This window comes from Rhinatrema bivittatum, chromosome 11 (assembly GCF_901001135.1).
Source record: "Rhinatrema bivittatum chromosome 11, aRhiBiv1.1, whole genome shotgun sequence".
Taxonomy (NCBI): domain Eukaryota; kingdom Metazoa; phylum Chordata; class Amphibia; order Gymnophiona; family Rhinatrematidae; genus Rhinatrema; species Rhinatrema bivittatum.
Genome location: NC_042625.1, coordinates 41,266,796 through 41,282,299, shown reverse-complemented (window position 1 = coordinate 41,282,299; position 15,504 = coordinate 41,266,796). Strand labels below are relative to the sequence as shown.

Sequence of the window (15,504 nt, the reverse complement as noted above, 5' to 3'; positions counted from 1 at the left end):
ATAACCGAATAGCTTATGCTTTCACCTACACTGTAGTGAAGGAATGATTAGAAGAGGCTTTAGAGAAAATTATCACAATGGTTGATAAATAGAAAAAATGCAGTGGGGACTGTTAGAAGGAAGTAGAATGAAGAATGATATATAGAAGCTGGATTTTTCTGAAGGTTCAAACTAAGCAGAGTTTAGGGAGGGGAAGACATGTCTAATGGATATGCACACCTATATTAGCTCCAGACGATACTACATGTTGCAACATTTGATGAAATGATATTCATGACCTTGAAGCATTCCCTTATTGCATAGCTTTCCTGTGTCTTTGCTACAGTCTAGTACATTATAGGCCAATCAGAAATGGCATATTTTCGAAAGGTCCAAGTCAAACCTTTTCTAGCTATGCACGTGCTGTGCAGAGGCTTTAAATGCCGGATAACATAGATAACCAATCTGAGGAAATGTACGGTGTTTCTACTATACATATGATAGATGTGGGGGTTTGGGCTAAGTAGTCATTTTTTTTGGACACCATAAGTTATTTACCCAAAGGTTTACATGTATGTGTATGGACATATAGCTTGATTATGAATAATCAATACCAACAGAGCGATACAGCTGTAGATGTCCAATGAGATATTCATTGTTATATTGCCAGATTTGGTTAAGGCAGGACAGCTTATGGTATATTTTGCAATTGCTATTCAGTTGTTTTCTTAGCTGACGGTAAAGTCATTACACGGGGAACTGTGCTAAGAGAATCCGAGCCGTAGTCCACTGTAGAACAAAAATCCAAGCACATAAGTTTAGCAAGCAGTGATCTGAAAATGACTGCAGGTCCCAAATGGTAACCCTGCTCTCACCATGGCTGTATGTGAATGCCGTATTTCTTTCTTTGTTTTGACTGCATGGATCTACTCTTACTTAGAGCATCAATAAATCAAGCGCTCTCTGTTTGTACTGAACCTCTCGCGTTGTCAACCTCCTAATCATGTCTTTATTTTCACAGATTGCCATTCTGAGCATGACATCTTCCCCTCACGGAATAAACTGCATGCCTTAAGTTTGCCATTGCCTCTAGAACTAATTCTGTCTTTATTTTTCTTTCCTCCCCTCCCCCCATTTTTCTTTTATCACACGCTCTTTGTAACCCTGCCTGTTATTAACATCACATGCTCGTAAGGAGTGCTGTAAGAGTAAAACCACAGAAGCAGCCCTTATGGAACAGCTTGAATTTTCCCAACAGCAGCATCACAGTACAAAACTTTTCAGTATTCCGGAAGTAGCAGAGGAAGAGGCTGACCACGCCGAGCTCTTGCAAAAGGGGGGTTTAGGCATGTGTTATAAGAGGAGAGGCACGGTAACTAGAGACGCTAGAGTCCCCAGGACCAACAGCCAAGATGGCCGACACCAGTGCCCTTGGGACCTTGCAAAGCACAGGTCAGGAGGGACAGCTCCAAGTGTGGAGGACTTTTCATGCGAAGAGAGAGGAAGCAAGCAAAGCCGGAATCTTACAAGAAGTCCAGACAGCGGCTTAGACTGTGGGAGCGAAGAAGAAGAGTCCCGATTCAATTTCAGAAACGCTGCTCACCTGGTTTCGGCAAAGCCAGTGCAGAACTGCTGCCCGGAGTCCAGCAACTGCTCCTGCAAGAAAAGCTCCAAGCAACTGCTGAGCCGTAGGCGAACCTTAACCAGGCAAAGTAGTGTGGAAGAAGACTTTGGTGATTTGTCCATTGGCCCCGTAGACAATAGAAACCATGCCAGCCTCAGACAGGAGAAGCAAGAGGCCCAAAAATGTCATAGGAAAGATCATTTACATAACGAGGAAATTCAGGCTGGCTGGAAGACAGACTTAAAAGTCAATGACTATAGGGCATCTGTCCCACTTCCAAAGTCAACCCACAGAGACACAGAAGAATCTCTGGTGTGTGAAATAAAACTTCCTTCTACCATCTGCTTGTCAAATCAATCGGTTTTCTTGCTTTCTTTTTCTTTTTGGCTGCCCATCTTTCGGATCTCTCTGCTGACTATCTTTAGACCTTTTTTTTTTTTCCTTTTCCTTGCCTTTTGATTTCTTAATCTGCGTTTTTTGCTTCACAGGCTTCATACCATGCTGAACTCAGTTTAATTTGCTTTTAGTTGTAACAATGAGTTTCCCACAGAAAAACTAAAAAAAAAAAAAATCAAAATCTACAACAGCAGCTGCTTTCATTAAAGGACAACTGAATCTAAATTTTAATTAAGGGTTAGCTGAACAATTAATTGCCTAAAAATGTATTTCTCTTTGGAGTGTGCATTTGAGTAGTAGTATTTTTTTATCAAGCTGTTTAGTAGGTTAAAAAAAGTTAAGACACAGTACTCTGAAGTCCTTCTATTAAGGTCATACTACCTGGAAATGTTTATTTTCTCACAGAATATTATGGGGTCAAGTATAGATTTCCATGGTCAGTTTAGTCTTCTCCGATCTAGGGCAAACATCATCAAACGTCCAGATCAATTGGTGATTTGTGATGTACTACACTAAAAATTAGGTCTGAACAACACATTTTGAAGTCTGCTGAGGGTTTATATGAGGAGAGATGTTGCTGCTAACTTGGCCACTTAATTAAAAAAAAAAAAATGGATTAATTGGACAAGCAAAATAAGAAGCCTTGAACTGGTTTCCAGTCGGCCTGAGTAATGCACTAAGGACGTGACTCAAGCATTTGTCACCTGGGTGACTTGGCCAGTGACAGAGGCTATAATAGCAAGATATAACTGGCTCATCAGATAGTTATTAGAAGCCGAATAAGCCAGTCAGAAAATGTAAGGTTAATACTGGCCAATCAGTAGTCAGATGTAGCAATCATGAACTGACAGGTAAAACTTTCTGGAACCTTCTCAGTGCAGTGAGTAAAAAAAAAAATTTGTTTTCAGTTTTTATCTCCATTTTCTAAAGCGATTGTGCATTTCTTAGCAGGCAATGGGCTGATATATTAATGGGTTTTTCCCTTACTGGGGGAGAGAGGGGGAGCAATAATTAAATGTCTTATATGGGTAAACATGTATTTAGCTGTGCAAAAACTCCCTCCCTCCCCCGTGAACACAGCTAAAAGTACATGCGCTGGCTTCTCCCGTGACCCCCTATTCATGTGGCCTAAAAGTTTGCATGCACATGGGAATCTCATTTGCATATTCTTTGTATCCCCAGTGTAAGATCTGGGCCTGAATTTCCAACTCCACAGGGGCTTGCAGACCTGCTGGCACAAAATTCCCCCATAGTTTCATCTGTGACTATGGAAAAATGCTTAACACAGACTGCCATTGTGTTAATTAGCTGCCCTTGCCATGGCAGCTCAGGACGTCCCTTGGGGCAGTGGGCACTATTGCTGAAGTGATCAGGACAGGGCAGCTGAATAAAGTTTGCTGGGGGCCGTGTGGGTTTAAATGACTTAGAAATCTCTTTTGGGCCAGAAATCAAGTGCACTTTAGAATTTGAATGGGAAACAGAGGCGGTGGGATCTTTTGAAAGTGGATATCCTCCTCCTCCTCCTTCTTCCATTGTGACCCTACTGTAACTGGACAGCAATATCTGCGGTGCCCGTTCCCCTTGGGAAATGGCCACATCGGGGGGGGGGGGGGCTCAGCTTTCTTTCTGAGAGCCAACAGGGTCTACATTTCTGAAGTTTTACCAGGAGGAAGTACAAGGGAATTAGGTTTTGAGAAAGCGAATGTATTTTCAGATCTATCAAACCCAAGAAGTACAACCCCCGCCCCCCATCATGAACAGAGTAAGAAAAAAAAAAAAAGTAGAATCCGGCCAAAATGCATGTTATATTATGACAAAAACCCCAAGCAAACCCTGCTTTCAGTTGACTATCTCCAGAAACCGACTCACCTGAGCATAGCCCGGGACTTTCACAGAATCGAGGGCCTTTGGAACAGAAACCTTTATGGCTGGGGTGGGTTTCAGTGGGGAATGGAATTGGGAAAAGTCTCATGGTGCAGTGTCCAAGGTGCTCTGAATTTGATTTAGAAAAGCAACCCTGCTTCCAATTGTTTAAGGTAATGCAACCGGCTTTCAGTTAACATTATGTTAGCGTAAAATAAAAGTTAAAACCTCACAAAATTACACATGAAACTGGCTTCCAAAAATTGTTGTAATTTCTTTAAAATATGTAATTGTATTATGATGACTTTTAGATATTTGAATATTCTTCCAAATTTCAAAACATTTTTACATTCAAATTTAATTTTAACATTCAGCAAAGTATTACTTTCCCCTACATGAGACATGATAAAAAAAAAAAAATGAAAAGCTATGACATCTTTCTCCCAAAGTCAAATATCACAGTTTTTCTTTTACAGGGGTTCTGTTTGTTTTCTCATTTTAAAAGCAAGCAAGGTCTCTGGGCATTGCCATGGAGGTGGCATAGTGAGACCGAGGGCAGCAGGGCAGGCCATCTGCTTCTAACTAACGGCGACAAGGGGGGGGGGGGGTGTCCCTCGGAGGAGGCGGCAGGGTGTGCGGGTGAAGGCAAGGGTCGCAGAGATGGGGGCAAACCCTCGTACATCACCCCCCTTTAAAATAATAAAACAAAACAAGAAAAATCTGCTCTAATTATTGAAAACACGCACGAATCCAGACTGCTCAGTGAAGATAGCTGTATTGTGAAAGTTGATGGTAAGATACAAATATACCAGATAAGAGAACTGCAAACAATTTAAGATCTCTCTCCTTAATACCAGCTTAATATTAGTCTCAGGCACAACGAGTGCTGGCACTGTGGTATCAACAAAACCGGATCATTTCGTCCAGCTTGTGCAATCTGAAATTTCAGTCGACAGATGAAGCTTCCCATTAGTTTGCTTACATAAAATGGTTGAGCCCACTGCTAGAGACTTATGAACCTGAAGGACAGACAGACAAATTCCAAACAGATTTCTAAGAACTGAAAACGGTACAGGTTTAAATGAATATTCTTGCAAATTTTGATACATTTTTACATTCAGATTGAATTTTTACTTTAAGCAAAGTATTGTCAAGTTGAGAAATGTATTACTAGAGTTGAGAAAACAGAGTGGGAGGGGGGAAATAGACCGGGATTTCCTACTAAAGCAGCTAGGGAAGCTGCCCCTTTAGCTCAGTAATAAAGCCTCCGAGGTGGAGATCACATTGCTAACAGCTTTGGCTAGGGAGTGTTCAGCCCTTACAGGGATTGTCACTGATTGTTCTGGCAGTTATTCCAATGCGACACGGCTGGCATGACAGTGTGCAGCCACCCCAGGGCTGGAAGCAAGAAAGCAAGCCTAAAGCACATTACTGGCACGAGGGGTTGGAATTAGGAGGGGATGGGGGTGCAGGTAGCAGAAGGCAAGAAGCGAGAAGGAAAACAGAGCAGGAGCTTGCATGACTTGCTGAAGGATATAGCATGGATTGTGGCAGCAGTGGGATTATATAGCATTGATTGTGGCAGCCGTGGGATGTGGATTTCTGAGTTTCCTGACTCCGTCCTCTACAAGCAGGCAGCTGTTCGACAGGACCTGAAACTGCATGCTTGCCGGTCTGATTATAGTCCTGGCTTTCTGTCTCCCTACCTTCTTCTCCTCTTCCTTTTCCACATGAAAGTTTGAGTACAGGCACCAGAAGGCATTAGGAGGGAGACACTAATCTTCACTGGAAATAAATTTGCAAGGATGAAACTGTTTTATTCATATATTGTAGGTATCTGAGTTTGAGCAATAAAAGCATGCCTTTAGCATTCCCTTACGTTTCATTACGTGGATAGAGTTTCTTTTAGTGACCCATGGCCTGGTAGAAGCAGAGAGCAGCTTCTTTTTGCAGGCTTGGTAGTTATAAAGAAAAACAGGGCTCATGGTAATCCACCATCCCTTTCAGCTAACCTTTCAGTTAAAAGCTAAGTTTGGTTTCCTTTAGAGCTTGTGCTTCAGATTTTTAATGGATTTTAGCATTGTGGGGTTTTTTGGGGGTTTTTTTTATTATTTGAATGCACAGTCGTCGTAACTCTTGATCTGTTTCTCTTCAGCTTTTAGGTAATCCAGCATCTACTGGACGGACAGAAAGGGTGGATCACCCAGCGAGAAGGGTATCTCACGGCACTCTAGTACCGCAAAGGCCCAGGCCAATCACGGTCCCTTCCATTGGTTAGTTGACCAGATTGATGCATTTCTGTTATTTGCAACCACAGATCCGGCGACTCTTGCCTTTAAAATAAAAATAAATAAATACATTAGGTGAAACAAAAAAAGCACGCAGTATTGCTATAGACGTTGGAATATAATTGCTGAATAGATTAGGGTCTTGATGAGTACTAAGCCTAAATGTTCACAATAGACAGAGTAGAACAGGAAATCTCAAATCCATAGCTTTACGCATTGGTTCCCAGACCTGTCCTATTGACCCCTCAGCCAGTCAGGGTTTCAGGATGTCAATAACAGATATGCAAGCGATAAATTTATATGTGCTGGGTTTGCAAAGCATGCATATGCTCATGGTGGATGTCCTGTAAGCCCAGCTGGCTGCAGGGTCACAAGAACAGCCGTGGGAGCCACTGACTTATCACACAAGCATCGCCATGGCTCCATTCACCTCCTCATCTTCCATGCTCTTCCATTGTGCTTCTGTTTCTTTTGGACTTATGCAAGCCGATGCTGCTGAAAAGTCAGTTTGGGCCAGTCCTTTTCCTTTTATCTCATCATCTTCACGTGTAGAGTCTAAAAGATGGGGGAGATACTGGCAAACCTTACTGTACTCAAGCCAAAAATAATAATAATAATAAAAAAAAAAGTAGACAGAAAAGGCCTGATTTACGAAGCTTCCCCCCCCCCCCCCCCTCAGTCACAGAATGGAAGAAGTCTCACTAAATCAGGCCTAGTGCATGCGTGAAAGCGAGTATGAGAGAAATAATCCTCCTCCACTTGAGAGAGAGTGCACACACAAACATAGATGCACTTGATGGTGCTTGCATTTACTGATTTTGCTTAGAAACTGATGGCAAAAATGAGCACGTTGATTTGCTACTGAACATTTCCACCAAGTTGAAAGAGGGTGTTATAACGTGAAAAAAAGTGTTTTGACTAGAAGTATATTGGTACTATCAGGTAACATGGTGTTTATTCCTAGCATTCTTGTTAGGGATGCTTTACTTGGGGGGTTTTTTTCCCCCCTCTGTTATTTCATTGTTTTTGATACATATATTCAGCGACATTAGTGCAGGGAGTATCACGCTGAATCTGCTGCCTGGATATGCTGTTTATTGTTTTAGTGTTCAGTGGGATTAGGCAAGCCTTCCATTTCGAGTGTTTAGTACTGCATCACAGAAATTATATTCTGCATTTACAAAAAATACAACCCCTGACAAGTAATCCCACCGCTGATACATGTGCAAAGTGGGAAGGAGAATGGGACTTTCTGGCTTGTGCCTTTGTATAAATAGCTGCTAGATATGGAAATTATAATAAGATTGACCCAGAGGTTCTGTACCTGTCCATGATTAGTATCAATAAGGCTATTTTTGATGGCTTTTTTGTTTATTTGGAATGAAATAAATAGAAAACAGAAAAGGAAAACCCAAAGAAAAACACAAGGAAACTAAGGGGGCTGGCTTGTCAAAACGTCCTCATAATGAGCCCATAACCCTGGCCATCACGGTGCCACTCCTACTTGTTTTCTTCCTACTACCTTTGTACACAGGCGCGCGGGCGCACGTGTATTGGCCCGCAGCCAGTCAAACGGCCATTTTATAACATACGCGTGTATATGCACGCAAATGTGTGCGCAATTTTAAGTGGACGCACCTGTGTGTTCTGCTGCGTAAGCGGAGGGATTTTAAAAGACCCACGTGCCGACGCCATTACCAGTTTTGTTTTTTTCCCAGGTAAGGAATAGGACTTTGAAACCCCCTTAGTTTTATAGCCTCTCGGACCTTTAAAACCCCCACCAATCTGACTATATGTCTTTATTTTATAACTTGCACAGCGTTCATAGAAGAAGTAAAGTTACGCAGGCAGGGGATCCCCAATGCACGTAAGTATTTACGAGCTGATTTCAAGGTGAAACCCAGGAATGCCCATGCCCTGCCCCTTTTTTTGGACAATTTTTGCACGCAGTGGGAGATACTCGCATACTCAGGTGGCTTTTAAAATCCGCTCCGTGTGTGCCAGCATGACATATTTGTGTATCTCCCGGTTTTGGCGCTCGTTAGGCTTTTAAAATTCACCTTTAAATGCTTGCCTTATCATACGTGCATCTGTACTCTTGTACCCCCCTTTATATTCTGCTTTCTAATTCAGCAAATGGATCCTTCATTATCTACTATGAGGTCCATATTCAGATATAGCTGGCTAAGTACCTGATTCCCTAAGGGTTTTCCCAGAGACACAAAATGGGAGAAAGGCCTTAATGAATCTGGCGCTAAGTAAGTTAGTCAGTGGTGCGATCATGCTATTGAATATACCCAGATAAGTTTGAAGTTAGCCAGATAAGTTTGAATATCCCTACTTAGCTGGAAAAAGTAGCTCCTCCTAGTTATGTCCCCTGGAACGCCTCTTATTTATCCAGCTAGATTTTAGCCAGATAAGAGGATGAATAAATCTAAACTAGCAATTTAGATGGATAAATTGTTAACTTTGTTATACATCTAAATGGATTTTGAATATCTACCTCATCTCTTTGATCTTATTGCTTACAATTTTAATTGTAATCTGCCTTGAGACTTAACCTGGAATAGTCATAGAGAGTCTGTTGAAAAAGGTCAAACATTTTGGCTTCCAGTTACCCCAGATCGCATCTAACTGTGCTGTAATAGTAGCTGTTTGACTAATGTGGAAGGTGAACATTTTGCCCCGTGTTAATGTTAGGATTCATTTTGCAGCCTGCTTCATAGTGAGAGAGTCTATCAGTTTGAAGACGGGACCCGATGGGGCAGGAGCTAGTAAGATTTGCTCCTGCCCCATTTGACTTGGAGACCCCCACGGATAGAGTAAGAGGACTCTGGGGAGGATGGGGGAAGACCCATGGGATGGGAGTTAGTTTTTTTGTTTTGTTTTTTTTTAAGTTTTTACCGCTGGGTTGTCTTAGCAGGGGATGTTTATTAAAGGAAGAGCTGAAGTAAACATCAAATGAAAGGTACAACATATATAAAAAAATGAAAAGGCAATAAGGCTTTTCCGTGCCCAGCCCTAGATGGGATCTCCTGAATCTCTTTCTTTAAGACTTGTAAATAAACAAGCAGCGGGGTTCCAGCTGGTGTACCTTGTGGCACACACCCAAGTCTGTATGAAGTCTGTTGGTGTGCCTCTGTATCTTATCTTTTTATATAAAGCACAACACAAAAAATTAAAATCGCTAAAAATGCTTTTGGAGAAAGAGAAGATGGAAGAAGTTACAGGAAAAAGGGTAGCACAAATTTTGCTTTAGTTTCTTCTTTTTCTAGCAGAGCAGCCATCCTTGGACTTTTCAGGAATCTCGGGTAAAGCTATTGCTCCAGAGGTTGAAAACCTGACAGTAACGCGTGCATCTGTACATTCTCAGTCTAACTCAGCTGAGATAAACGGATGTTCTTAAATGAAAAGGACCCCTTACTGGGCCAGCACTGCAGGGCAGGAGTCTCGTGTTCATGCTTCCTGTCCGACAGGATTGGGCACGATTCTGGGGTGGGAGAGAAGATGCCTGGCCAAAGGATTAGCACCAAGGTCAAGTCTTGGTAGAGTCTTTGCTCCTGACAGGCAGGGATACTTAAGTAACCTGGGGATAAGGTCCAGGGGTTTGGGAGGTGGTGGTGATGCTGCTGTGTATATAAACTGGGGAAAAGGGACAAATAAAAAGAAAACAATCCATGCCTTGTTAATATTGACCATAAAACTCTTGAATAGCTAATTTGCCCTAGATAGTCCCAGTTTATTTGGAGCCATGTTAACGCATGCTTGTAATATGCCTTATAGAAGCGGTCTCCTCGTAACTTATCTGAGCAAGTAGATATTAGAATATAAGAAGCTGACACAAATGAACTGTTTCATTCAAAGATACTAGAAATAGGGAAGACCATTTTCCAAGCAAGGGACATGGCTATTGGAAAATTGCCCTCTTGCAAGATGGCTGACAGTAGACACATCAATGCACAACATGCATGGAGTTTAGGTGCATTTAAGGGAGGTATTCCTGGTGGTGGGTTTAGGACAGAATCAGAAAATAACACAAGTAGATTGTGTTTTAAATTCTGCACCTGTTATTTAAAGCTAATCGGAGAAAGTTCTTTTTCACTCAACGCACAATTAAACTCTGGAATTTGTTGCCAGAGGATGTGGTTAGTGCAGTTAGTATAGCTGTGTTTAAAAAAGGATTGGATAAGTTCTTGGAGGAGAAGTCCATTACCTGCTATTAATTAAGTTGACTTAGAAAATAGCCACTGCCATTAGCAATGGTAACATGGAATAGACTTAGTTTTTGGGAACTTGGCAGGTTCTTATGGCCTGGATTGGCCACTGTTGGAAACAGGATGCTGGGCTTGATGGACCCTTGGTCTGACCCAGTAGGGCATGTTCTTACTGACACAAATGACAGGTGTACAAATTTGCGAGTATATGCATGCTTTCCTTTTAAAACTTGTTGCAAAGTCTACTAGTAAAAAAAAAACCAAAAAAGAGAAAAGGACATGTCTGGAACTCGCCAGATGAAATACCCTTTCCATTAGTTCTTATCCATTTATGGCTGAATTCAGTCAAATTCTGGACTTGAAACAGTTTCTGGTACAAAGTTATTCACCAGCTTTAGGTGAATAACTTTAAAAAAAAAATAAAAAGGATCAATAGGCCACCCATCTTTCTTGGGTTTTAGGCTGTTCACACTTGGTCTTGTGGAATACATTATCAGTTGCATTAAAATATGCATGAGTTTTATCATTTCATCTTGTCATTCTCCTGCTGTCACTAATTTCTGGAATTGGGAGGAGGAAAATACACTTAGCCTGCTTATGCTGTGATATGAGTTTCAACTAAGGGTTATACTGGCCCCACTCCGCCCCCATAAAAAAAAATAGTGCATATTTAAGTCATTACCATAACTCACTTAGGTATACATAGGCTGGGCTAATCAATAGAATTTAGTGAGGAGAAAGGACAAATAAAAGGAACATAGAAATAACTCCTGGTTGGGGGGAAAAATACCACTGCCACTGTTAGAATGAAGTTAAAGAGAATGCAGTTGGGAGAGAACTCATGTGTGCAAAAAAATAAAAAAATGAAATGTAAATGCAAGGACAGCAATTTTTAAACAGGGGCGTGAGCGCACGTGCGTTCAAGGGCCCGCGCCCATTTTAGAACAGATGTGCGTATATGCGCATGTGCGTACAATTGTAAGCGGACTTGCACCTGTGTGCACAAATGATGCTTCTATTCCGTAAGTGGGGGGGGGGGGGGGGGGGGGGAGTTTAATAGACGCGCGCCAATGCCATTACCAGTTTTCCCAGTTCGTTCCCTCTCTTCTCTCCTGTTAGCCTTGACCTTTAAAACCCTGCTGATCTACCTAGAATGTTTTTATTACTTACTTATCATCCATAGCAGAAGTAAAGTTACGCAGCAGGGGACCCTGGTGCACGCCTGTGCAAATATTTACGTACAAATTTCCAAGTTAAAATCCAGGAACGCCCACTCACTCCCCACCCCTTTTTTGGAAGTTTTCATTTGTGCCCCAGCTTTTAAAATTCATCTTAAAGGAAACAAGGCCCTCCTTTGCCTGCTTGTTATTCGTCTGACATTAGTGTCCGCCGTCTGTCTTAGGAGAGGATGACGTGACAGTTCAGAATGGATTATACAGAGCAGCCTCATACGGGAAGAAGGGGGACGGGGAAAGGGACGCTCATCTGCTTCACACAACGTAGCTATCCACACGTGTCAGTGCTACCTGATCCGATTCATCCAATATAAGACAAACATCACACACAACTGCCGCCCTGCTCACCTATTCTGGAGCCTACCCACAAGAGGCTGCTTATGGGACAGATTTTATAAAACTACGCGCGCTCGTACTTTTGTTCACGCACCAGCCGCACGTAGCCGTTAAAATCCGGGGTCGGCGCATGCAAGCCTGCCCAAAATCGGTAGCTTGCTCGTGCCGAGCCACACAGCCTCTCTGTTCCCTCCACCCCCCCCCCCCCACCACCTTTGTTGCACAAGTTACAGTTGCCCGAGGCAGGTGTAACTTGTGCGCACAGGGCCGGCCGCCAGTGCGCCATGGTCCAGTCCAGGAGCTGGTCCGCAGGCCGTGGCCACGCCCCCAATGACGTGCCAGCCATGACACGCCCCCCAAGGAAAGCCCCGGGACTTACGCACGTCCCAGGGCTTTGCGCACGCCGGCAGCCTGTGCAAGATAGGATCGGTGCGCGCGCGGGGGGGGGGGGGGGGGGGGTTGGGGTAGGTTTTCGGGGGTTACGCGCCTTTGAAAATCTACCCCTATATATATATATTATAGTATGCTGGCTGTTTCTATATGACTTATATTTGTGTTGGACTTCATTGAGCAAAGCAGTTGAATGATGACCTCTAAGTAGACATGATGCATGTGCCGGGGCATGAGAGTTATTTAGATATAGAACAGCTTGTGTGCTTGAGACTTGATTGCACGTAGTAGTGCTATACACAGTCGTTATAAATCAGTTCTGCTTGCTAATGTAGCATCATCGTGTAACAACACGTTTATAATCCAGTGGATGCTTGTTGTAGTAAACAGGCATAGCCGTGAAACAGGATTTGCAGACATTTATAACGTGTGTTACATGTGAGGATAGGCGGTGACAAAGATACAGCCTTTTTTAAAATGTTGGGGCTGGCAGGGAAAAGTGGCACTGATCCTTTGAAAGCATTTTAGCCAGTTTAAAAATAAGGACAGTGTCTTAATTTTTTGTGGCCATTACATGTTAGCTTACGAGAGTTAGTTCCTGTGTATTTTCCCAGTGTTGAAATTGTTTTTATAAAAAGCGTCAAAATGGTTCCCGCAGAGATTAACAGGAGTTGCAGTGAGAGTGGCAGCACTCTTATTTGGACATAGTAGTTTAAGCAGAAGTAAAAAAAAAAAAAAAAATACATACAAGGGCTGGCCTAAGCCAATGTTGGCATGACTGTGAGAGAAGAGTGCTAACCGTGTACCTATACTGCCAAATACATTTTTCAGGTCATGACAAATGTGCATGTCCTTGCCAGACATTGGCTTGGATTGGTGCACATTGAGTTTCCCCCTCCAGAAGTATTAAAGAATTTGGGGAAATTTGATCCAGTATAAATTTCAAAGCTATAGTGATTACTAGTATTAGTCATTTTTACAAAATATTTCCTCACTGCTCCCGATGCTTAAAGACAGTTACATTGTTCAGACAGATTGAAAAAAAAGTAAAGAATAGCTTATTAATTACTTATGGTCAACAAACTATGCTGCCATGGGGAGGATAATTCTCAAAGCAATGAGACCAGATTAAAATGAATTAACATGCTCAGATTGCCCTGTCTAAAATTTGCCTCTGCTCAGCTAAAACTGGGCATAGGCTTTGCTTTCCACAATATATGTACTTTTAGCTGGGTTAAAGACAGATGTTCCTGGGTTTTAGGTTAGGGGAGTAAAACAATGTATATGACATTTTTAGAAGTAGCCACTACTTTACCCTTGGCTGTCCATTACAAAATAGCAGATGCAAGGAATAGGAGTGCTCCTTGCACATGCACCTTTCTCTGAAAATTTCCATAAGGATGTGCGTTAATAGTATCCCCAGCGTTTGCCACTCTACAGGCCATTTGTAACTTGCCCCTAAATGAAGTTTTAATTATTATATTTCACTTTCCTAAGCTTGAATTTCAGGGAAAACTAAGGCCTAGTAGCTTGGCTTTCAGAAATACAGGGGTTCTGGCTTAGGGGATTCAGACCGCTTTGCCAGGCTGGCTCTCTTTTTCTCCATCTTCTACGGAGTGTGAGCTTTGCTCACAAAATCCTTCCACTGCACTTGGGTGTGGAACATTTGTAACGGGGGGAAAAAAAATGGTAGATTAGCAACACAGGCAATGGATATTTAATTCAAACTTCTAACGTATTCTCATATCTCAGTGTAAAATCACAAAAATATAGACACAGAAAAAGCTGTAAGCAAAAACTTTTACCAAAAAAAAAAAGTGCTGTGGACTTTTGTCCCAAAATACTAAACAATCAGGAAGTGTTACCGTGCTGTTGAACAGGTTTGTGCATGGAGGGTTTTGGTTTTTTTGTTTTTTTTTTTGCTGATATCCCCTCTCCCTTCCCAAAATTGCAGGAAATTAAATCCTTGGACCAAAAGATGCTTTATTTCAAAACTGTGCAAGTAGTATGGGTGCTGTGTTACTCCACCTGGATACATAGAAATACAGATCAAACAAGGAAGCTCTAGGCAACACCTTTTTATTGAACTAACAAGACATTTGTGACTAGCTTTAAGGTACAATGCTCCCTTCATCAGGTCAGTGCAGAATGAGCTCTGTTGCTTTTATAGCATATTTGGTAAAAGCAATTGTTCCTGCTACTGAGGATTATACTGGAAGTTACATCATCATGTGACATCATGAAGCCTGAGCAAAACCTTGATAATGTATAATGACAGTCAATGACCATTACCTCCCAAAAGAAGTCAAAAAGGAGAGTTAGCAAAATCAGTGCACCTAAAAAAAAATCTGTAAATACTGTCTTTTCACAATATTTCTAGTTGAATTTTGCCAAGGATGCTGTGTATGTATCTTGACTTGATGCAAGCAGTATGCTGTAATGAAAAATGATTTCAGCAGGCAAGTTGTGCACTGTAACTGCTGCCAGGTTAGTGGTACACACAATTGTCTGAATCCTAGCAAGAAACATCCCCTTTAGTCAGCTGATTTAGTATACCAGCTAGGCTAGATCTTCAAAGCAAAATTTGCCATAGTGGTGTAGAATTCTGGAGAAAGGCCCTTTACCCTGCATATCCTTGTGTGGGGGATACTTAAGTTTTAAAAAGGGTAAAGGAAAGACCCACTAAACGAGATTGAACCATCTCAGCGGTCCTCTCCTGCACAAGAATCTAAGGTATGCTTAATAGATCATTCCCTTTTTCTCCATAGAAATTACAATGGACAGTAACAGTGAAGGTGGTCGGTCTCGGTCAGGTAGTGAGGGAAATATTTCACCTGTAAAAGAAGAAGCTTATTATCGCAGCACTGGTGGACACAGGAAATGGTCTCTACAGCGTACCAGGGCCTCTGATCATAGATACGGTATGCCGAAACTTCTTCATGCTTTATGACAGACATTTTAGAACTAGGTGTTAATAAGACAACAGTGCATGTAATGCAGAATGTGAGGAGAACTGACAGTCAGCTATTCTGTTATGCTACAGGTAAGTTGCCCCAGCTGATCTGGTTGCTAGGTAGAAAAGCATGATATTCATTCACTCCTTCCAATAGCTATCATACAATTCTCATAACAGAACAAGTCAAAATGCATGACATTGCATGAACCTCCGTTATGCCACC

The 15,504-nt window shown here is 42.1% G+C and overlaps 1 protein-coding gene across 13 annotated transcripts in view; it reads left to right on the top strand.

Annotated features, from left to right (window-relative positions):
• Positions 1-15,504, top strand: part of RIMBP2 (RIMS binding protein 2) — a 438,584-nt gene that overhangs the window by 342,060 nt on the left and 81,020 nt on the right. For 8 of the 13 annotated variants that reach the window (XM_029619910.1, XM_029619911.1, XM_029619908.1 and 5 more), the window contains one exon: positions 6,018-6,135. In XM_029619910.1, the coding sequence (XP_029475770.1) occupies positions 6,018-6,135 (118 nt within the window). Of the gene's footprint in view, positions 1-1,174; positions 1,916-6,017; positions 6,136-15,093; positions 15,247-15,504 lie in introns of all 13 variants that reach the window. The other 5 variants (XM_029619902.1, XM_029619905.1, XM_029619903.1 and 2 more) reach the window with 2 other exon arrangements.